This window comes from Pipra filicauda, unplaced genomic scaffold (assembly GCF_003945595.2).
Source record: "Pipra filicauda isolate LSUMZ 115617 unplaced genomic scaffold, ASM394559v2 scaffold27_size4233163_pilon, whole genome shotgun sequence".
NCBI lineage: Eukaryota > Metazoa > Chordata > Aves > Passeriformes > Pipridae > Pipra > Pipra filicauda.
In genome coordinates, this window is record NW_024104398.1 from 1,372,904 (window position 1) to 1,397,201 (window position 24,298).

A 24,298-nucleotide genomic window follows, 5' to 3' on the forward strand; every position below is an offset into this window, starting at 1 on the left:
TTTCTGAGCATCAAATCTATGTCAAGTACTATTCTCCAGCTTTTCTCCATTTGCAGGCTTAGGCACTCAGACAGCCAGAGGGCATAGGAATGCCAAAACTTGAGAGACTGTCAGCAGGGCAGTGAAGATCTGTGTTATCTGAGTAAAGGAAAGGACTCAGACCTGAAGTGTCTCGTAGAGCTAATCTGGGGACAGGCTACAGATCTCTCCTTCTAAATGAATCCAGAAACTGCTCTCCCTTTGAAGCAAAGGACTCCCAATGCAGAACAAGGTGAGTCTATTTGTGTATGTCCTTTCTAGTTGAACACAGTTAGAGGTTAACTGCTCAGAGGACAGGAACATCAATATGCACTCGTCCTCATACTCTGCATCTCTTCTCACATACCATTGGTTTCTTGGATTTCCATCACAAAGCACTAACTCTGCATTCAAAAACAAAACTATCTAGTTACACCAGGATCCCCAAAGCAAATCATCCAGCTTCCCCTTGGGCCTGTACACTGCCAGCACTTTCCCAGTCTCCCACACTTCTCACCAGTATATCACCAGCACATGCAAAAGAAAGAGTTTGAATACACATGTATTCAGAAAATTACTTAAAATAAATAATTTCAAAATCTGAACCTTACACCAATTCCTCACAACAGGAAATTACAATACGAAAATCAATTTTCTTAGTTTCACAGGAACAATTAAAATAGCTGATATGAAACCTTTCATAAACTTTGATTCTTTACTAGGAACTGCTGCACACTCAGGCATCATGTTTTACTGAATATATACCTGTGAACATCACCTAACAGACTGGAAAACTATTGATGTAGCCTAAGTAGCAGCACTCTTCCCATGCCACAGAATGACTCCACTATTAGAAATACAGATCTGGAAAAACATGAAGGGTTTCTGTCTAATAATTTTCGTAACAGACGAACTACTATAGATATGAACTTGAAAATGGAGCAGTTGAAGGAGAAAAAGAGAAACACTGAAGCCAAGAGAAAGCTTTCAGTACAGCACAACCTTTCAACTTTGAACATTCAAATCTTCTCTGGTAATTGTAACAAAACAACTCTGCTCTCTTCTTTGGTGGATTTACTGGACACTGGCATCCAACAGCAGACTCAAACCACCCAGGCAACAATGTGGAGGATATTTAGGCTTTCCAACAATAGTTTGAAAGGGCTCTGTCCTTGGGCTCCAGTTCAGCTTGACCCAGACAATATCTATGTTTTCCTCTTTCTAATCTTTGACATAATAAAAGCAAACAAGAAAAAACAAGGACTTTTAGCAGATCCTCTTTTGTTTGTATTCCAGGCTTGGCGTTAAGTCATGCTCTGTACCAGCCCTGTTACTGGCAGAAGGCCAGCACTGAAACTTGAAATCAAAGAGAGACCAAATATTTCATGTTGCCTAATAAATATCTCTGGATATAAACCAGAGATTAAAATATATATATATACTTTTCTTGAGAAGCCTTTGTATAGATGAGAATAGACTTGCTTGTCATTTTACCCAAAAAAGGCAGCTAATGATTTTTTTTGATATTTTAACAGAAAGTTCATACAGTATCTACTGCAAATAATAAGTCATTAGATAAGAGACTCACTGATTCACTAACTTGATTTTATGACTAAGTAATAAAACTTATATAATCTTTTGTTTAATATGAAACAAAGTCCCATAAAACAAATATTCCAAAAGAAAAAAAGTTAGCAAAAGAAACAATAACATCGTTTGGATTGTCTTTCCCCATATACAGAAACATGAAGATGACTGTTTGCAACAACAAACGAACATTTTCCAGGGGAGAAACAGATGTAAGGACAGACACAAGCTTGTCTTAAGAGTTTGCATCAGATTCAGGCTTCCTTTTTGTTTTTCTTAGGCTGCGATGATCTCTTTTCACAGACACTTTCCTCCAAAGGGAAAGGTGTAGGCATGCTGGGTCTTCAACGAACACTCATCTCAAAATTGTTTGTCTCCAAATATAAAAGAAATTTCTGCAATGGTTGAGAGGGATGAAGGGTGTGGCAAGGAGAAAGGGGAACAGATCTTCTGTTACATTTCCATTCACTGTACATCTCAGAGCAACTTTCTCAGTACTCAACTGCCCTGTTTAGCCTTCAAAACTCCACCACTGGAAATACTCCACCTTGCAAATACCTACCCACAGGAAGCTGTCCTTACAGTTAGCACTTGCATGACAGATTTTTAGTTAATTTTGCTGCATATGAGGCTCTTCCAACAAATTTAAGACCCATATTTTCAAATGGGAAAAACACAGGTATTGGCCTGTGAATTCAGGTACAAATAGACCACTTCAACTTTGTCTCACCCTGTCCTATCAGTAAGAAAAGAATTACTAAGATGTACTAGTTTCCTTTGATTTTTCACTTGCCTTTTCTCAGCTGAGCAATCCCCTAACTCCTTTCCTTCCATAATATCTCCCTAATTTTCCTTCCTCCCAGTCCCAATCCCTTCTAAGAGAGCTTCTCAATCAATAATAGAAGAGCCCATCCTTGACAACTCGAGTGGAAGAGTCAAGGGTTGAAGGGTAGCAGGGGAGAAAATGTTTTTAATTTTTATCAACCTGATAGCAGAAGCCTTGGCATAAAATCTGCTTCTGATCTATCTTTTCAAGAAGGCTAATGCAAAGAGAACCTGTTCACAAAAAGCTCTGAGAGACAAATTAATAGCCCTACTGATTATCCATCAGTTGAGACATCATTTTGAAAGGAACAGACTAATATGAAGCTGTAATGAATGAAGCTGCTCAAGCCCCTGTACAGCTATGACAGGCAGCTGCTCAGAGAGTATTTTGCTCTAATGAAAGAATAACAAATATTCCCCAATGTCTTACACAAGCTAAAACATACTCAGTTTTCAAAGTCATATACTTTGTCTAGAAGGAAGGAACTGGGGTAGTTTGGTTTTCTTTCTTAGCAAGAAGGAAGGAACTGTAGCACCAGTAAGTGAAAGGCACCCTGAGGACTATGCCTCTTCCCACCTGACTTCCCTGCATGTTCCTCTGGTCAAGAAGGAACCACCAATGACTATAACCAATTTTTACTAGACAACAAATAAACCGTGTTCAATTGGTCCAGTCCAGTGTTACAGTGGGTAGGAAGGGAGACTGAACATCATCTTTACATATAATCATCATCCCCAAAATAAGGATCTAAGTGTCCTAAAAATCAAATGGAAAGATTTCTCTACTTTTCACTTAATACACTACACTAGGAACTGCATGCAGCCTTTGCTTTAGCTTTGGATGAGATCACTAGGCACTCATCACTGGAGTGATGAGAACACTCAGTGTAGAACAGTGCAGTGGAGAACAGTTTGCACCACCAACTGCAGCCCAGACCACATCCAACCAGCACAAAGACTTCAAAACTCAGCCCTAAAGGTCTTCTGCAGCTAAAAATCCCACTGTCAACAGGAACTCCTCCATGCTGTTAGTGCTGTTTTCAGTCTCCTGTAAAGGTTTTTTTCCAAGTCATTAAATGGCAAGAAAAAACCCACATGCTAAGAGGCTTCCTGTTCCATTAGCACTCTCCACCAGATCATACAAGGGTTCATCACAGATTCCAGAGAACAGGGACATAGAGCCATGTAAATGTGAAGCCAGTTTCCTCCTCAGCTCTTGCAGATTAGATGGTCAAGGTTTCAACAATACAGCTCTGAAAAAAAGCTATTCTTAAAAAGGTCATAAATGTAGCCTGACAGATCATTCCTCCTCCTGTGGTCAAGGATCCCTTGCTCTCTGCTTCCTGGAAAACTGCTTTATGGAGCCAACAATAAGACTGGTGCCAGGTATCATCTTGCTGTTACATTTATATCCAATAGCGGGAAAAAAGCATAATGAATTTTGCACTGTTTGGTCTGGTTAAGATCATCAGAACTTTTTCAGTCAACCTAATGAACAATAAGGGAACCACACTATTTTGACTTGTGTGTAGGTGCCAGAAATACCACAATGCTTATATAACACCTCACACACATAAGCAGCTCTCTTTGCAAGGGGTAACTTTACACTTTTTAGGTTGCTCACTGATTTTAGTTTAAAAACCCCAAAACAACAGCCCCACCCCACACGCTTTATACAAATGGATTCTCATGATTTCTTTTTGTTAGGGAATACACTTCTCTTAATTTCTAATAATTTTCAATATCTTAAAAATAATACAGGACAGAGGGAGACAAGCAGCAATTTCCAGCTAGTTTATGCCCTGGATACAAAATTATATGAGAATATACACTAAAACCACATTTTGGCATGTAATTCAATGCAGACAGGCCTGTCCTCTGCTCTGATGGTTCCTGGGTGCATGTTTTACTACCATGGAAGCTCCCTGCATGCCAGTGATGTGGCACAACTCAGTCACATGTGCAGAAGCACCAGACTTGCTTTACTGGGGAGAGAATATAATTCAGAAGCCTGCTCACAGGGGTCCCTACCTCTATCTTATTCACTGGAAAAGTTTGGAATGCACTGGGAGAGAATCTCTTTCTAATGAATGAGTTTTGAAGATACTGAGAGATTATAATTTCAGACCCACAGTGAGAAATATGTGTATTCCAGAAATGGGAAACTACTTTCTAGTTCAACTACATGGTTGTGGACAAGCCATGCACTGAGCTATGCTAAAGAACATTCGAAAGAAGATCATCAGACATCGGTGTATTGTAACTCAGTCTGTAAACTGATGTTATCATAGATATCATAAATTCATATCAGAGCTCAAAACAGAAACAAACAACCCTCAAGTCCTTATGAGAGTCGTTCTCATGAGTCTTAATCAGCTAACACATGCACCCTTTAGACTGGTCATCAGTTTTTCCCATTGGTAAGACAGGAAACTAGTTCACATTTGAAACATGGAAAGACTGCAAGCAGAGAGCCCCTGAAGTCCATCTCCCTGTATGCTTCTTTGGACATTTATTAGTTTCCAGTGCTGTGGGAAGTGGATGGCTGCACTGCTTACTGAAGAACAGTCAGTCATCCACTATTCAGAGAACTGGTGCCAGAGGGTCAGACCCACAAGTCAAAACTTTTCGTCTCCTGTGCGTTTGAGTAATATGCAGGTGGGAGGAAGCAGAAAAGCTCTGCAAAAAGAATATTGACTCTGATAAGCGAAATACCTTCTGCATTACTAGTTGTAAAACATTAAGCAGGGTGAAGAGAACATCATATGCCAAGAAAGTAAAGTTGTCAAAATTGCGGAACTTGCCTGACATAAGCGCATTCCATAAAATTCTGAACCTTTTTTTTAAATGTGCTTTTATTTGAATGAGAAGAAAAGAATACACCTTTTATCAAATATAGCCACCAGAAGAAACACCTTTTAAATCTATAAAGGTGTTGCTTTATCATTTTCATCAGTATTTAAACTACTGATAGGAATTCCTTGGGAAAACAGTTGTCTGTACCACTATGCCCTGCATATTTCTGACCTTCAATGTAAACTTGAGGAAAAAAAATTGTATAACAAGAACCTCAGCACTAGAGGACAGAATAACCTCAATGCTACAGAAATTAGCATTCCAGGAACTGGGAAGACTAGACAGAACTGGGCCAAATTAATTCAGTGGCTTTTGTCGTGGAGAGATGCACGTAAAGGGCTCTGCAAACACTTGTTCCTCCTTGTGAGCAGCACTAATGCTCTTGAAATGACATCAGGATAACATTTGGTGGGAAACCAGTTCTTACTAACCTTACCAATACAACATAAAACCTCTCCAAGGTGCAAGTCCATTTTAGACTGACAAAACTATTTTTTCTGGGCTATCAGTAGCAGGGCAGCAGTGTGCCAGAGAGCTCTTTTCCTACCAACTGCACAGTAAACAGACTGAATTTGCTGCACCAAGATTGTCCTCCTGCTTGAAATGCAGAAAGACTATGAAAGAACCGCTTACCTGGAACCTGTGAACCAACTCCAGTGACTGGCTGTCATTCTGGTCTGCTTCAAGGATGACATCTGTTAGTTTATGTATGATCACATCCAAAGGGCCCTGATCTTCAATGGGTTTGGTGAGGTCAAGCTGAAGAAACCAGAGAGAAACCTTTTATTAATATATGGAGATTCTTGTCCCTGTCACCATCCAAGGTGTTGCTGCCACACAGAAGGCATTTACTTTACATAACGCCTTTATTTTGTTATGTTATCCAAATCCCTGAGAATTTACACTTCATTGAATGTTAGAAAATTTAACCCAGACACATTTTCTCAGCAACATAGCTCTAATTTCATGACTTACAGGCAAGCACTCTCCATCCAAACACCCTCCTATGCTTCTCCACCCTGAGCCAACATTTCCCTCTTCAGTTTCTTGGTACATTCACATACATGCGAAAGTAATGAGCCAACAAATATTAACACCACTGATAAAAGGAATGCCTGCTGTGCCCTTCGCCCTTTGGGATTGCACAAAACAGCACCCAGGACAGGAATACAGGTAACACAAACCCAAGTGACTCAGGATCTGTGCAAATTCATCTGCTACAGGGACAGATGTTTAGCTGGTAAGGAAGGGTGCAGTTCCCAGAGAACTTCGAATAGCAGACTTGGGGTAGGAGACAAAGATTTGGGGTGGGGTGTGCAGAAACTCTGCTCCAGAAAGCACAGGAAGACAGAAAGTGATAGCAATGTGTCATAGGGCTTGATCCCCTGTCTTGGTAGACAGGGTTCAAGAAGCAGAGGAACTTCTGGCACTGGAAAAGAATTGAGGAAATTCCTCTTGAGGAAATATTAATGCAAAGAAAGCTATTGGACCTGATGGGATGCAAGAATACTAAGAGAGCTGGCCAATGTCATTGTGAGGGTTTGCATTTATCAGGATATTGATCAAAATGGAGATTCCAACTAAATCAGGAAAAAAAAAATACCACAGAGGCAGTCTAGCTACAGCACAGAGTCCCACAGAGTCCCACAGGATCTCCATCCTTCAAGGTTTTCAACACCTGACTGGGCAAAGCCCTAAGCAACTGAGTCTAAACTTAATGCCAAATCTGCTTTGATGAAGATGATGTATTACAGACCCCTAAGATCACCACCAAACTTAATGATCCCATGAAGCTACTTAGCGGATTTAATATTAGTACAGTGTAACTGCCAGACTCGGCTCATGTCCTGGCCAATACACCGGGCTGCTCACAACACAAGAGCTGCACTTCAACCAACTGTGAGATCTACTGTATCAGTGGCAATTTAACCTTGTAAACTTCAAACCAGGAACATTTTTGAGAGGAAAGACAGATGTGTTCTTACTAAACTAAAGTTAGCATCTGATTTTATAGTTACATGCACGTTCCTTTCCATTGCTGCTATCCCTTTTATTCAACTCTGGCAAAGAAGGGGGTTGGAAGCAGAGGGGGGAGAGGAGTGCTGGGCAGAAGAGGTTGCTCATGCTCTGTTTTCTGTCTCATTAGCTTGAATTTTGTCCTACTAAAATTTCCCACTCTACAGAAATGGTCCTGATTTGAATTAAGGAGTGAGTGCCTTAAGGAAGGTAACGATAAGACAGGATAGAACGAATAAAATAAAACGGCAGAGATCTATCAGCCTTATATTAATTTGCTAGTTGCTAATGTAACTGATCCATTTAACTGAATTGCTTTTCTGCTCTTATCTGGGCTAGGTTTACCTGAGGAAAATAACTGAAGTTACCTATGCCACAAAAGCAAACTGAAAGATTGCCAGTTCCTCCCACAGAGACCCCCTTTGCTTCCCCATTACTACATGGTCCTACTAACAGTTTATAGGTTGAGACCCTTTGAAGTCCTTATGCAGATTCTAATACAACTGGAAAACATCTTGTGTGTCTGTCTTACAAGGAGACTAACAAAGGCACTGGTCACAGGTGGGGAGCAGACTCCCTACATGCCATGGTAAGGATGACACGACAGACTTCATGTAGATGCTCAGGGATGGGTAAACTATGGCCAGCTGAGGCAATCCACAGAAGGTCTGGCTGTCATGGCACTTCTGTTTTCACTCTCACAAGTAGTGCAGCACAAAGGCTGAAGGAAAGTCTGTGTCTGCAAAATTAAGGCAAAATGAAGTTAATTGCAGCTTGGCTAAGGACACAAAAGGAGATAATTAAATTCTGCAACCAAGCTCCAGAAAAATCAGCTAATATCCTTAAAAGAAATCTCAGATGACCACACTGCTTTTTCTGATTTTTTTCCATCTGCCTATCACATCTGGAAGGAAACAGCAAAACAAAGGGTCCATTTAACTAGGTCAGAAAGTTCCCAGTTGCCAAGGTACAAAAATGTGAATTAATCCAGTTTCAGGACTTCCAGTTTGAGAAACAGTTAGAAGCAAATAAGTATCTGAGATTGGTTACCCCTCTACATTCTTCCTGCACTTGCAGCTCAATCTGCACAGAAACATTCAGAAAACAAGAAAACAGTCCTGCCTTTCAGCCTCGACCCAAGAATAGAAGTAAGCCTTCAAGGCATATCCAGGCATTTCCAGCATAGTGTTTTCCAGAAGCATAAGACATCTGGGCAAGATAACTTCTTCACAACAGTTGTGCCAGCTAAACACAACTGGCATATTTTGAGAATGAAACCAAATGCACCTACTTTGTACATTGGAAAGTGTTAAAAAGGTTCCCCCCCCATAACAGTGTTTTGCTTCCCCTTCACCAGGAAAGCAGTGCAAGAAATGACAGCATGATAAAGCAGCTTTCCTGGTAGGAAGTTTAATGACCACTTTAATTGCCTCAACAAGGACAGCAGGTACATTTCAGCCACAAAAACCTTCAAAATTTTATCCAGTGTTTAGCAGATCGGAGGATCAAACCATTTGCAAGAATAAGTTCTCTGTGTTCTGAGCCACGCTGCAGAAAGCAAATATTCCTGGGCTGTGTGGAATTTGGAAGAGATCCACCTTCCTTTTATACACTGAGGGAAAAAAAATAAAAGTAGAAGAAAAGAAAAGATTTGAGAAGGTAAAAAGAAGCCTTTTCAAGTGGAGTATCAGACCCAAAAAAGAAGTCAGTGAAAATAAAGTGCAAAATTTCTGATGGCCCTCTGCTGAGACAAACACTGATTCATTGTTTGTCACCAGCTGGAATTTGAGCATTTCTACTTCCCTTCCCTTTCAGCATCTCTCTCTCTCCAAATGATCTTTGCATTTGACATGGATCACCCAAAGGTTTGTTTTTGCAAAGAACTAACACCATAGCAACAGAAGTGAGAGAAAAGATTTATCAGCACCAGCTTGGTAAAACAGAGATATGTCTATGGTGTCTTTTTTCTGTGAGGTAGCCTATAGCCTGCAGCCTACTCTGCTTGCCTTTTTTCGTGTTAAAAATCTACACCCAGACAGGTACTGGTTTCATGGCCTTGCCACTTTACCACCAAAACCCAGTAAAACCCAGGTGAATGACATGGAAGACCGTGTCAAAGCTGTACACAGAAATGCCAGACAAAAGGCATATACATGACTTGGATAGGTGCAGTGTTTGCTGAGTAAGAAACTGTCTGGGTGGCTGGGCCCAGAGAGTGGTGGTGAATGGAGTTATATCCAGCAGGCAACTGGTCACAAGTGGTGTTACCCAGGGCTCAGTATTGGGGCTGGGCCTGTTTTAATGTCTTTATCAACGATCTGGACAAGGCGATTGAGTGGACCCTCAGGCAGTTTGCAGATCACACCAAGTTAGGTGGAATGTTGATCTGCTGGAGAGTAGGAAGGCTCTGCAGAAGGATCTGGTCAGGTTGGATTAATGGGACGAGACCAATGGTATGAGGTTCGACAACACCAAATGCCAGGTCCTGCACTTGGGTAACAACAACCCCCTGCAGTGCTACAGGCTGGCGAAGATTGTCTGGGAAAGGACTCAGTGGAAAAGGACCTGAGGGTGCTGCTCAACAGCAGCTGAACACGATCCAGCAGCGTGCCCAGGTAGACGAAAAGGCCAATGGCATCCGGGCTTATATCAGGAAAAGCGTGGCCAGCAGGACCAGGGCAGTGATTGTCCCTCTGTACTAGGAGCTGGTGAGGCCACATCTCATATCCTGTGTTCATTTTGGGCCCCTCACCACAAGAAAGACCTTGAGGTGCTGGAGCTTGTCCAGAGAAGGGCAACGGAGCTGGTGAAGAGTCTGAAGCACAAGTCTTACGAGAAGCAGCTGATGGAGCTGGGAGTGTTTAGCCCAGAGAAAAGGAGGCTCAGGGATGACCTTACCACTCTCTACGACTACCTGAAAGGAGGTTGTAGCCAGGTGGGTGCTGGTCTCTTCTCCCAGATAACAAACGATAAGAGAAGAGGAAATGGCCTTAAGTTGCTCCATGGGAGGTTTATATGCAGTATTAGAAAAAATAACTCACCAAAAGGGTTGGCAAGCACTGGAACAGGTTCCCCAGGTAAACAGTGGAGTCACCATCCCTGGATGTGTAGATATGGCACTTACTGACATGGTTTATTGATGGACTTGGCAGTGCTGGGTTAACAGTTAGACTTCATTTTAAAGGTCTTTTCCATCCTAGATGATTATATGGTTCTGTACGCCCTTCCAGGTCTTTCAAATCCATATATGGAAGAAAACAACCACTAGATAAATGCTCTTATCATAGCTGGCTGCAGCTAGCCTGCCCACCTTTTTACAGAAGGACTGGCTGGAAGTTACAAAATGCTGCAAGCTTAGAGACGTCACAGTTTCCCCCACAGGTTTTCCAGAGAATCCACTGGAGAGCAAGTTACAGGCATACAGAGCTCCATATCTGCCCTCCTCTCCCCTTCCCCCTTCCTCTGTCCTCCAGAAACACACAGCCAGCACATTATCCAAATCATTAGACAGAAGGGCAAAAAAATGTTTATTTCCATTAAGCATAATTTGTTTAAAGTTTTGAGGTTGTTTTTCTCCAGAACGCTGGCAATCCATCTGTATTGCAGGGACAGGGCGAGTGCCTGGCAGAGTGCCATGGCTCTCCACTGGTCCCAACTGCAATCCCACACAAATGCATTTCTGGAAGCCGTGTTTAAAAATAAAACTATGTCCAAGTGAAAAAAATCTGGATTTGTTCTCTCAGGGAAAAAAAAAAAAACAACAAACCAAAAAACCCCAAGCCAAACAACTGCAAATGATGGATTTAGCAAAAAAAAAAATCATACATAATAATGATTAAATATAGTTATATATTTTTTGTTTTATTCAGTGTTTCCAGTCCATGATACAAACAACTGTATTTCAGAATCTGTCTGATTAGGATTTATAGTTTGGGGTTTTTTTGTAAAGCTCTTCTTCAGAAATAGTTTTTGGATTATCATTCACATGAAATGAAGTTTTAATACCAACCTGCCCTTTTATCTCAACCAAAGAGAGCTCTGTCCACTGCTATATCCCTGAGGAATTTACAACCCATCTCTCCGTGTATATTTATCCTTACTTTTCTCTTGTTATCTTTTCATTAAAAATAAAAATACTCATAAGCCTATTTAAGCATTTTGCCCCAATTCTCCAATCAGCTAACAAACTCCATTCACTAGGATGCTGCATTAAGTTCTTGCTATGTCTCAGTTTTCATTTGATGGGCCACTTAGGAACAGCAGAATAAGAGTGCACACCCCTTCCCTGCAGCCTGTTATGCTGCAGGTGGAAAACGTCCACAAAACTTTCAACCAAAGGAAGAGAATGAAGATAGAAGGCAAATCGGAAAAAAACAGGTTTGTTTCTAAGCCTTCTCACTAGCACCAAATCATTAGACATTAACTCGAGTGCTAGAAAGCTTAATAAAATGCCACAAAAGGGAAAGAATCCAGCCAACTTTCTGGTAGGGACCTGCCAGTGCTCTGCTACACATTTCACAAATCACAGTCCATAAGTTCCTTTGTGGTAATTTAACCATTTTCCTCCCTGGGAACTGGACACACAGCTACAGCCTGACCTGACTTCTCTGCTCCCTGACTCCTGAGGCTGTATACAGAATTTACTACACAAATCTATTGTATTCTGTTATTCAGATACTCAGCTAAGGCTGTATTGATCCCAAGATGTGGTGTTTATTTCAATCTTAATTCAGCTTCTTAAACTCCACTGCATGTAGACCTTCAGGATTTTAGCCCTCATCTTCCTCTCCTGGGGCTATTTTCTACCCTGTATATATCTTCATCACATATATTTATATAAAAAGGCTTGTAAAATAAAGCTTTTAAAATTATTTCCCCAACCCCAGCCTCAGTGTTTAACTTACTGTGCATCAATGCTGCGCAAATCATAATGAAAAAGTCACAAGCTCCAGGTCACAAAGCCAAGTCTTCACAAAGCTGGACCCTGACAGCTGATCTATTGGTGGACACTGTTCTCTCCCCAAAAAGTTCAAAGAAAGCATCTGAAAATATCTTAAGTGCTTTGGAGAGGAAGGGAAGCAGCAAAAATCAATACTGCCAAGTTCACTGTTTCCCTTTACTGTAAAAAGTAAGGTGAAAAACAAAAATACACAGGATATTCTAATTACAGGAGAGAAGATGCTTGTTTTTGAAAGAAAGTGAGGAAATTTCCTGAAAGAAATCAGGAAAACAGTTGTACATGTCCATCCATATGCATAAGACTTACTTGTGAAGAGCAACAGTGACAGAACAGAATGGCACTGACTGTTCTCGGGAGAAACCAAGGGAAATCCACAGGACCAAAGAAGACCAGCATATCCTCCTTTCCCAAATTAAAATCTGCAGGAGCAGTCCAGTCCTGTCCCATCCCTCCAACAGGACTATACACTCACAACCCTGCTCTCTCAATTCTGTGCAAGCACAAAACTGTCACAAATGACTCCTTGCTGAAGCCCAGGGAAGGTGACAAAGTATATATTGGTATACATCTCCTCATGAAGAAAGACATCATGCTGCCTCGTATTTTCACCGATATATAGGCTCTCCATGATTCCTAAAATATTCATGTATTGAAACGAAATAAATATTTAGATATTTAAGAGAGCTCCTCCTCATCTCTCTGTCTGAACCAAGATATTATGCCCAGACAGTGCAAGCATATAGCACTTGCTGCTGCTGCTGCTGCTAATGGTGCCAAAGGATACCAAGGGAGAACATGGATCCCTCTAGGCAACAGAAACACCAGTCCCACAGCAAAGGGCAAACAGGGACCTCACTCATCAAAGAAAGAGCTGTAAAGAAAGAGCAAAAAGTACACCAAGAGGCACTACTTTGTCTCTCCACACCCCCCTTCCCCAGCACTGAATTAACCTGCACATCCTGTTGAAGCAGCAGCATCAGCAATCTGAGAAAGGAAATCCGCTGTGGTGAGGAGACTTCCCCCCTCGGCTCTCTCCTCACAGTGATGAGAGGTGAGGGCATCACAGCATCAGGAACAGCTGCCACGTCACTTGGGAACTCTTTCCCAAGCAGGAAGGAAATGTAGCTTGAAAATACTTCTTGCTGGTCTTCTTGGAATTGAGGAATTAAAGACTGATCAAAGAGTTTACCTTTCTACCACTGCAGGACACTAACTCTACAGGTTATCTGCTGTTGTTCTGTTCAGCTTAGATAACAGAACCACCAAAGCAGAAGGAAAGCAAGTCCCGCACTGGGATACATCATTCAGAATTTCAGGTGCCAGTGACATCCAAGGCAGCAAGACACGCCTAAAGGTGAGGATCAGCACAACATAGTCTATGAAATCCTGCTGGTGCCAGTACCCAGGTACTGACACTTTAACACCAGAGGAGAAGATTCCAGGTTTAACAGATGGTTTCTTTGTGTTTTCTTGCACTGGTGCCAGGGCAGATTACTTTGCATTCTGGTAGCACAAGTTGCCAGAGGGTATGTGTGAGCACTTGGCCCATTTTCGGGAGTCGCACACTGCCGCTCCCCTGGAAGCTAGGTATGATCTCTGAAGTATCGGGGAAGTTCTTACTTCTAGCTGTGTTATAGATAAAATGAGGAAAAAGGAATATCATAGCTTTTTTACACTACGTATGTGAACATACATGGACACCATTTATGGATCACTTTCCCAATTACTACACAAACTGACTAGTCTTTGTACATTCAAGGCTTGTCCTGATGTCATGCAATCCCCCCAGGACCTTAGTGAGCATCATCTCCCCATAGTCTCCTTGCCCCCTGCCACAGAAGCAAACAGTGAGCCAGCATTGCTATCATCTGTGCAGGAACAGTGACAGACAGTGAATTGTGACTCCTACTCAGAACAATGCTGGGATAAGTAACTGTGTCTCAGTTACTCAAACCTCTCCCACTGCCCCCTTCACTTCCCTCCTCACTACCCTGACTCTGTTATATGTATCTCAGCTGAGCATCACCCTCCTGTTGGACTAAGTTTTGCCCCTTCACTTCTCTAAAAGCAAAACAAGAAATCCCATCTTTGGGCTATGGCTAAAGTTCTTCACAGAAACAATTTTCAGTTTTTCTATTTTACCCAGGACTGGTACGTTGTTATTGGTACTTTGGTTTTGACTTACAGCCAAACACACACACGCAAAAATAAATTCTAGAAATTAAAGTATAACTCAGCTTGGTTTATCTCTTTATCTCCTGCACAATACTTTGGCAGCTGCAGAAAGTTCTGGAAAGAACTTGCAAAGATGAGGGACCAGCTATTTCTGAGCACAGTATTAAACTGAAAACTCATGTCCCATTAGGGCTGGACTGCAGTGAGCAGGTTTTTGGTAGGCAATTGGTTAAGCAGCTAAGTCTTATTCAGGGACAGTGAAAGGCAATCACTGATTTTCAGCTCTGCAGGAGAAATAATCAATGTTACTCAAATCCAGGAAAGCCTCTTGCCAAGGGTGTCTCCTGAGGTCACCAAGACTCCTGTGGATTAAGAAGAGCAGGAGAACAAATCCAGAAATTAGCAGAGGAGAAAAGTTGAACAGAAAATGTGTGACATGGGAGGATTAGTGCCCCAAAGAATAAAAGCAAGTTATAGAAAAACAAGAATGCAGGAGAATCAGCATTTAGCATAACCTGCCTTGCTTTACTTCCTAGAACTGTCAAAAAAACAGTGTTCAGCAGATTAAAATGCTACAGAGGAAATCTCAATAGTGGAAAGTATGGGAAAAGTACTAGCTGTTTTCCACAACATATGGCTCACTTCTGGAATGGGACAATCAGACCCAGAAACCCTTTTAGTTTTTTAGACTTTACACAGAAGAATTTTAATGTTTCTTTGAGTGAGCTGGGTCAGTTCTAGCCTAGTTATTGAACTGACAGCTCAGTCAATCCTATAGGAGAGCAGATATCGCAGGAAGAATGGAATGGAGAAGCCACCCATGGAGAACACTCCAGCTAATCCAGAATACAGAAATACTGCAGGACTACAGCCAGTAGAGCCCAGGCAAGCAGAGAGAGGGGAGCAAGAGTGATGCACTTCGCTTCTCAGAAGTTTTCAGTGCTTAATTATAACACCATATATTCAATCAAAATATCAAGATCTGACAGTACTACAAATACTTTTTTTGGGGGGTTTTTGGGGTTTTTTTAATAACTACTGGATACAGAGAAAGTTAAGATGAAGGAAGCATATTCTTCTGAAAGTTTCTCTTGAAGACACACAAACATGGATTGCATAACTTCCCTCCTTTTGACCATGGAATAGATAAGTAGAAAAGATGATATATAAGAAACATCCCCTCAGAAAGCCTGGCTTTCCTGGCCCTTTATCCTAAGGGCCAAGGAAGCTCAGCTATGGACTTAGACCACTCAGCTCAGGCTCAGCTATTGGATAATTCTTCAGCAGCACCTGTCAAACATCAAGAGCAGTTGGAGCTCCTGTGTGTGCAGCTGTGCTTCCCAAGAAATCACCAATGTCTCTGCTGTAATTCCCCCTTCAACAAAGCTTCCCAGCTGGTAAGCCAGGCTGCCAGCACCCTCTTCATTTCTGTTAACTACTAACCCCAGGAGAGCTGAATTTCTAGATGCATTTCCCTTTCTCAAGAGACTCTGGATGATGCTGAGTTGTAAGCAAATATAGGTAGCACCCAAAGTACATTTAAACCAGTCTGCTCATCACTTCACTGAATTTATGTGGTCTACACTGTGCACTAAGGAGTTTAAATACACGTGGAGAAAGCAATAGCTGTCAGAGTAGAAAGTTTATATGCTCTTTATTCACCCCCTGCCTAAACTAATTAGGATCCCTTCTGAAAAACAAACTGAAATTCAAACATATTTCTCTTAACAGAAAAATCCTCCTTCATTCAAACATATTTTTACAGTGCTGCTCACAAACACTGGATAGCCAATAATGTTTGTGCAACTGCAAAGGATAGAGGAGGAGGAAGAAGTACACTGGAATAAAAGAGGGAAGAAACACAGAAACTTTGGAAGACTTAGCCTAAAGGGAAAATAAAAATGAGTAAGGTTGCTTTTAAACATAGAGAAGGTCACATTTAGGCTGATCTGTATCATATCCTTATGCTGCATGAGCAGAAATCAGAAGAGAGACCGTGAAGAGATAGAAGAGACTGGAATTCCCTTCCATCCTGTTCCAGCAAGTATTACTTACGGAAGAATGAAGTTGCCTTTCAATTACAAAGCATTACTTCATCTTGAAACCACTGCTCCCAGTGAGACAAAATGATTAAACTCTCCCTTCCAAGTATGAATTTAAAAGCATTTGAAATGGTCTGAAATGAACACGGCTGCAAAGGTAAAAAAAGTTAGCTCATCGTTTCTCAGTCTGAGGAAGAAGGGCATGAGTGGACATCACAACCATCATAAACCACCGTGCTGGTGCTGCACTGCTAGAAGGTATTGGAGAAAGAAGCAAAAAGTGAAGCCAGGAGAATGTGGCTGGAACACAGGCGAGGCTCTAAAGGAGGAAGAGGACTGCAGTGAGTCTGAATCATTGGTTCAGCAAACACCCTGGCATAAAGAAGGTGATCAATAGTTAAAGACCAACAGTTTGTTTTGAAGTAGCCGCAAGGTGTTTTTGCTTTTTACTTTCTACCATGTCTGACAAAGTCCTCGCAAGTGGCTCGTGGCTCAACCATGTATGAGACATTTTTTCCCACCCAGGTGAACTGTCTTTCAATGCAGTACCTGCCCAGCATATATCCTCTGGCACAGGCAGAACATTTGAAGTAAAATTCCTGTTTAAAAAGAATGATAAAAGGTCTTGCTTTTGCTGTGCTGAGGACGTCTGACAATCCCTCTGACTGAGGTTATGACCCAGCTACTCCAAAGCAGGAAAACTAACATAAAATTTAGTAACACAAATAATACTACATCAAGCTGCATTAGTTTAAATTACAGGATAAAATGGTGTACAACTCAAGCATTTTTTTATGGCTTCAGGATGACAAATTTATAAAGAAAGTAATTAGTAAAGACTGCTGAGTTGTGAAAGGCTCCAGGATTTGACAATAAAGGATGCTTAGCATTTCTTGCCAGCATGCCAAAGAATGAAACATATTTTGGGAATACATAAAAAAGAAGAAAAATTGGGATCTCTGTGTAGCAAGTGTAAGCTTAATACTAAAGATAGTATAGGAATAGTCCCAAACATTATACAAATATTTAGCTTCAGCTTTCAGCAAGAATAGAGAAGCTGATGGTGGGGGCAAGGCAAGTTGGTGAACAAAGATGGGTACAGATACATCAATGGGTACCAGCAGTCAAAGCCAGAACTCACGGAGTGAGATTCACAAGAGTCAATAACTACACTAATTTCAGGCTTCTTCTTGCAGACAGAAATGAATACATACTTTGACATTTTAAATTAATCTAGCCTGCCTTACATTCATGTTCTAGAATATGAGGAATTGCACCTGAAATATTCCTGATCAGAAGGAGCCTGGTGGGGTGGCATAGATGCCAGATGATTCTTCAGAGTTTAATGTGCTGAGGCCAGGGAAAGCTGCCTCTCTACTATAACTGGATACTTTAAAAGAAACAAAAACCCCAAATCCACATCTCTAGAAAACAAAATACAATTAACCAAAACATGACATAGGGTATCACAGGATGGTGATAAAAGGGTTCTGAGTAACTGTCTCCATATTCTGGAGAGCTTCCAAAGGATCAAAACAAAAGCAGCTATTTGGGAAAGAGCAGAAAGGGGAAAAATGGCAGCTAATTACTGTTCATCTGACCTAGTAGTACGCTAGTATTTCAGTATATTTGAAGATACCAAAAAATAATCAGATCTTCAGGGGTAAATAAAAAAATGTAGTAAAATGTGACATGAATCTCAAAAAGATGGACCAAACCCATCTAATAGGCTGTATGACCACCGATTCTCTAGACAAATAAAATGCAGCAAAACTATTTTCTCAGACCCCGGTAGAACACTGGAGGCAGGTAAACTGGAGAAAGACAAGGACCAGTAGAAGCACAGGAGGGTGAACGAAGAGTTAAATAAAAAAGAAGCTGACAATGGCTTGAATGCTGGCAGCAGTGGCAAACCAGAGAGGGTACACTAGTGTCATTCCTCAGGCACTAGTTTTGTGACCATTTAATTTAATATCTTCATTAGTGGTCTTAACACAGTAAGTAGATTACTGATAGACCTTAATAACTACACAGAAGTGTAACTGGCACTATTACTTAGACAGAAGTGAGAATCAGAAATAACACTGACTAAATACAAAATGAAAATGATACAAAAAAATTCAGCTTATGCTCAGAGAAGGATGCTGGTATGGTAGCTGAAATATAACTGCGACAAACTCAGTTTCACCAGGACCAGGGTATTTTGGCTGTGGATTTCAAGAGTTAAACAAGTAAAGAAGGCACTAATGAGACCCACATGGAACAGCTTCACCCAGTTCAGGGCATCCATCACTAGAAATGTAAAATCAAAATGAAAATACATGCTCAAGAATTCAACCAAACTTTTTAAGCTACAGGCTCAAGAACCCAGCATATTCCTTCCACACATTCCATGGTCATGGGCCCTTATAAACTATGAATAGCAGCATTTGGGCTAATACATATTCTTAGAGTCTTAACCACTTTCTGGCAAGAAACAGCTTACCTTAATAAAAAATACACCAGAGTACTGACTTACTTGATGCTATAAATGGGCAATCTGGGGTGCACAGTACAAACTGAAATCTGCTACCCAGGAACATGTATGTTCCTGGAGTTCCCTAAATATTCTCAGAGGAACAAAAGGACTAGGAGGTACAGCAATGGAGATCAAACAGAAAAATCTCGGGTTTCAAACTATTCAAACTCACATTTCACTTCCATCATAAACAGAGCCCTAAGTGAGCAGCACATAGGCAAGATTAAAAAAAGACCATCAGAAACATCACTCAGGAAGAAGAAGGCAAAGCAGCACTTTGTCATTGACCTGTAAATCGAGTCTGGCACACTCCCTAACTCTGGGCTCTTTCCTCATGAACCCTGACTGAGGATCTGTCTTCACCAGACAGGGAAGGAACTTGTAGCTCCATCCTTGGCAAGGCACCCAGGCCTCGATGGACTTCTGCAAGGATCCTGCGGAAACCTAAGATGGCTGTGCTGACTTACAGGAATATCAGTGACACAAAAGTAGGTCAGAACTCCATTTTAACTGGTTAATAATAGTTTCAGGTTTTGTCTCACAAGCCTACCATCTGACTGCTGGGGCTTTAAAATTACTCACCCACTACTCATTTTCTTTTGCATTTCACTGTTTGAACAGGAAAATTACTTCCTATTCAGGGAAGATGGTGAATACAGGGGTAATTAAATGAGCTAGAAAAAGAACAGCTAAAATTGTAGTTCTTATTCCTCACTCAACTCTGTTTACAGGAATCTCAAGCTTTTCTGTCACAGCAGCAGGTAAAACATCCTCTGAAAATGGAATCTATAAATTGTTGGTATGCCTTCCACAGACACATCTTCAGTATTCATACTCATTTTACCAAAGATGGGAAGAGAATAAAACAGTTAAAATATAAGGGCACAACTAGAGTATGGAAAGCCTTTGTAGCTTATAACCACAGGACAGAAAAAGCCAGATACACTCCTAGAAGGTCTCCTGTTATAAGCTAGTTTTCAAACTATGTTTGCACACACTCTCTCCCTGAGCTCTGATATCAAGGCACTTGTCTTGACTGCCACTCAGCTGTCTGTCAAGACAGCTGTGCCGCTTCTCATCCATCAGCACAGATGATGCTTCATTTGCTCTCTCTTTCCTTCTCCACTCTTTTGCACAGGGTAGCTCCAAGCTCTTTCCAAAATTTCACCCTGGCATCACTTCTGCACTGCTTTCAGCTAGGCAAGACCCATTCTGTGAACTGACAGGTAGGGCTGGGCCCAGCTCCTGTCAGCCCCCAGGTCCCCATTCTACCAGACATCCACAGCAGTCTCAGTTTGACACTTTGGTCTTCCTCCCCTCAGCTCTGCTTTTTCATTGTTATTGAACCTCTAGCTCATAATTCTGCTTTTCTACCTCTGGTTCTTACCTCAACCTCTGCTCTTGCTCCTGTCCCAGTTAGCTCTCTGAGCTCCCCGCTTACATCAGTCTCTGAGAACACGATCATCATCAAGCTACTGGGCCTGCTATTTAGAAGTCATAATGAATTCTCTCAAACTCTCCCCCCTTCTTGCAATCCAGACTTTCCAGATTCCCTGTATCTCTAACCATTTCATCCTGCTTTTGGATCAGAGGGAAGCCCTCCCCTGTTCACCTTCAAAATTCTTGAGCTTATTCTCTCCCACTTTTCATCCATCCACAAAGCCAACTTTCACTGCCCACTTCAAAAATCCAACTAGTGCCTCAGTATTTTCTTCCATCCTGTTGTTTCCACAACAGAGAAACTTGACATAAACATATGCACAGCTTTGTCACTGCTAGACTTCACATTCCTTTTTCCAATTCCTGCTTTGCTGGAGTCACTTTTAAAGCAGCCAAATGCTTAAAAACCTTCTGCCTTTTCTCCAAAGGTCTACTTGACTCCATCTACCAGCCTGACCATACAAAAATTTAGAGAAAGAAGAGTATTCATGAGACACTGCACCTAATTTAACGTGGCTACACAGCTTTTAGCAAGGACATACTGAAATACTAAGGGCAGAATAACATTCACAGAGACCAGGTGAGCACAGAGCCATCTCAGCTGAACTTGAAGCCTTGGCCAGTAAGAAAGTTGTTCATAATAAAAGTATAACATATGCAAACATATTTTATATCTATTTTTACATATATATTCCTACCTTTCCAAGAGCCCCTGTTGGAGAAGATAAGTGTATATGTGTTCTTCCTCCCCTTCCCTTTTGAACTAATTAACTTTCGCTTAGGATATAGCACAAAAGAAACCACCACATTGCCGCTCTGAGCCATCTTCTGAAACTGAGAACTTTTTCCCACAGTCATTTGTCACCACTGGAGTATTTAAAAGCCTACAGTTTGGGGAGAAAAGGGGGCTTGAAACCACTACAATGCAGTTAACAGACATCCTTTGATAATTAGAAGTACTCTCTGACACTAGTCTGTAGAATTATGACATGAACACAAACTTTCCCTGCCTGTCCCACACTCAGGAGTCAAACACCTCACCATAACAAGCCACCTCCAAGTTCTCTGAGCAGGAAAAACTGAAACCACGTGTTATTGCTGGCACAGCTTTTACACCCAGAAGTTTACAAATACAATTGGAAATAAGGGCCTGTTTGCTGAGAAAACCCCTTCCATGTGCTTCCTGTTTGGTCTTCACTGTTACACTAAGCAAATATCTTGAAACCTTCTGGGCACAAGCACTCTTGAAACTTTCAGGACAATTCTCAATTTCCAAATGAAAAACCCTTTCCTTATTGAAAGCAAAAGATGTGAATGAGCTTCCCATTTTAATTTATGGCAACAGTCATGTAAGAATTGTCTTCATATAACTTTGGGGAAAACTTCTACTTAATGAGATTTTTAATGGACCACGCTGAAAGAAAAGAATTTTCCCCCTTTGCATCGCCTGGCTTATTGTACTTGCTCAATCCACTGGCACTGAAACGCTGACTTAGAAACCTCAGAAAACTGGCAAAAAGAGTTCCTGCAGATTAAGTTTACCCTGTGCATCACTGCAGTGTAAAAGAACCTATTTCCCAGCAGGAGCTAGTAAGGCAATTTCCAAAGGCTGCTTCCTTTCAGCTGCGGTGCAACGTGAGTAGAGACACCTTCAGCAGTGGACTCCCAGCAGAAGGCAGGTGATCCAGAGCTGTCCAATTCCTGATTCTCACCTTACCAGAGAGATTAAAAAGAGCATTTCAAGTTGTCCGACCATGACTTCCCTCTCTGCTACTCTGCATCTCTCTACAAGCCTCCTTTATTTCTCTCCACCCCTGGCAGCTGAGGATGACTGTCAAACTGGCGTCTCCCTTCTCTTCAGTCAGTTCCAGTGGCCACGACTCCCTGCTGGCAGCCCATAGGGCTATCCCTTGCTGCTGTTTGCAGACAGGAAAGAGAAGGTGTGTGACCAAGCTAAAGATAATGTTATCGCAGCTCCAATTGTTCCTATCTACATCTGCTGGTGGGAGGAAATAATCAACTTGTCTGAGCTAGAGCAGGGGATGTTGGAGCACTATGAATCAGAAAGCTGCTTGTGTCAGGAAACTTTGGTCATGTGTTGCATTAATAAAGGATTTTATTCTATAGTTGTGCTAATAAATGGCAACTTAATGTTATTTCTCCTCTATTTCTTCCTACTTGCATGAAAATGAGAGGCAGGTGTGGAGGAGGTGGTGTGGGGAAAGAGAGACCTACATGCAAAACCAGAGGTAAACCTTCCTGATGCCTTGCACACAACTGTGGCCATATACAGTGTCTAATGCGTACAAGACCAACAGTGCACTGAAAACATAACTGCTGGCAAACAGGAAGCACTGTAGGATCTGCATGCGTGTCCTGAAGTGCTGAACTCTAAGCCAAGTCCTCAGAAAAACACACAGACTGAAAAACAATGGAGGCATCCTCCATACTGGCTTCCTACTGACCCTCAGCAGAACCCACTGGATATAGGCACTGGGAGTGCCCATCGTCACTGACCTTCAAGGATTTTTCAGTCTACACAGTAGCTTTTCAAAGGAAAATTAAAAAGATTATAACTGGTTGAACTGCAGTGTTTTAACTAAAACACAATAAACTATGCTCCAAGGCAACAGGCTCACCTTGAGAAGGCTTGGTTTCTGACCCTTTACTACCACCATTACCTTAATTAGTTTTAGCAGACTGACTTCCTTTAAGCTGCAGTGCCTACTGTGCTCTCACATCTGGAAGTTCACCATCCAGGAGGTCATGTAAGCCCTTTCAAGTTATTTCCTCCACCATGCATTTTTATCATTAGCCCATTTTACTTCGTGTTTCAATACTGAATCAGGACATCAGAGAGATGCTTATGAAGCTACAGTAGCTGTGAGCCTTATAAGAACAGAAGTGACACCCAGGTTCTTCTATTATGTCTCAGCTTGCTGAGATTTTCAGGTCTCTGTAACATCAGCCAAACTCAAGGATCCTGTAGATTAATACAGTGGTGTCTTTAGCACAATTTGTTTATTCCACTTTTGCAACTAGCCAGGAGCAGAGTCTGTTACTACTTCCCAACTTCAGAGCAATACTGTAAGCTTTGACCAGCTTCCCAGGTATGCTGAAGGTTTTGGAGCTGCTTCCCTGTGACAAAGTTCCTCATTGTTAAGTGCAGCTACCAAATAATCTTTTTTTGGCAAGGCAGCAAGAACCAATCTCTGAATGAGGCTCTTTAGGACAGTGACTGGTTGTACTGGGTTTGGCAGGGACAGAGTTAATTTTCTTCACAGCAGCCTGTATGGCACTGTGTTTAAAAACAGTGACAAAACCAGTGTTGACAACACACCCACGCTACAGTTATGGCTGAACAAGGCTCACACAGTGCCCAGGCCACCTCTGCATCTAAAGCCATTCCTGCAGCCCATGGATAGAGATGGGCAAGAGGCTGGGAGAGGACATGGCTGGGACACCTGAGCCCACCTGAGCGAGCCAGGGACTGGCTGGGGTCTTAGCTGCCAGCTGGGGTCAACCTGTCACATTGGTCCACATAGTATCTTCCAATTTGAGCTCAAGCTGCTGCTAAACACAGATTTAAAATCATGTTGATAGGGTTAAAATTAGAAGCTAATAATATGTTTTAGAACGTCTGGCTGACACAGGCCAGGTATTTCTGTTGCTCAGGTTATGTCGAAGGTCTTTTTGAAAATCCCCTTCCCATCCCTACACAGACATAAGCAGACATCCTTCTACGGTGGAAAGACATGGAGAAAGAAAAGTTGTAATTACATTTAACATATTTATGGCAATGTGACATTTTCAGTTCTGCAATTTAAAGGAAGGAAAATCATTTCACTATCCAGGGATCTT

General features: G+C 41.6%; 1 protein-coding gene across 2 annotated transcripts in view; it reads right to left on the reverse strand.

The window, feature by feature from the left end:
- The window catches only part of ITPK1 (inositol-tetrakisphosphate 1-kinase), a 143,179-nt gene that overhangs the window by 66,696 nt on the left and 52,185 nt on the right, over positions 1 to 24,298 (reverse strand). For both annotated transcript variants that reach the window (XM_027746092.2, XM_027746093.2), the window contains one exon: positions 5,920 to 6,045. In XM_027746092.2, the coding sequence (XP_027601893.1) occupies positions 5,920 to 6,045 (126 nt within the window). The remainder of the gene's footprint in view (positions 1 to 5,919; positions 6,046 to 24,298) is intronic.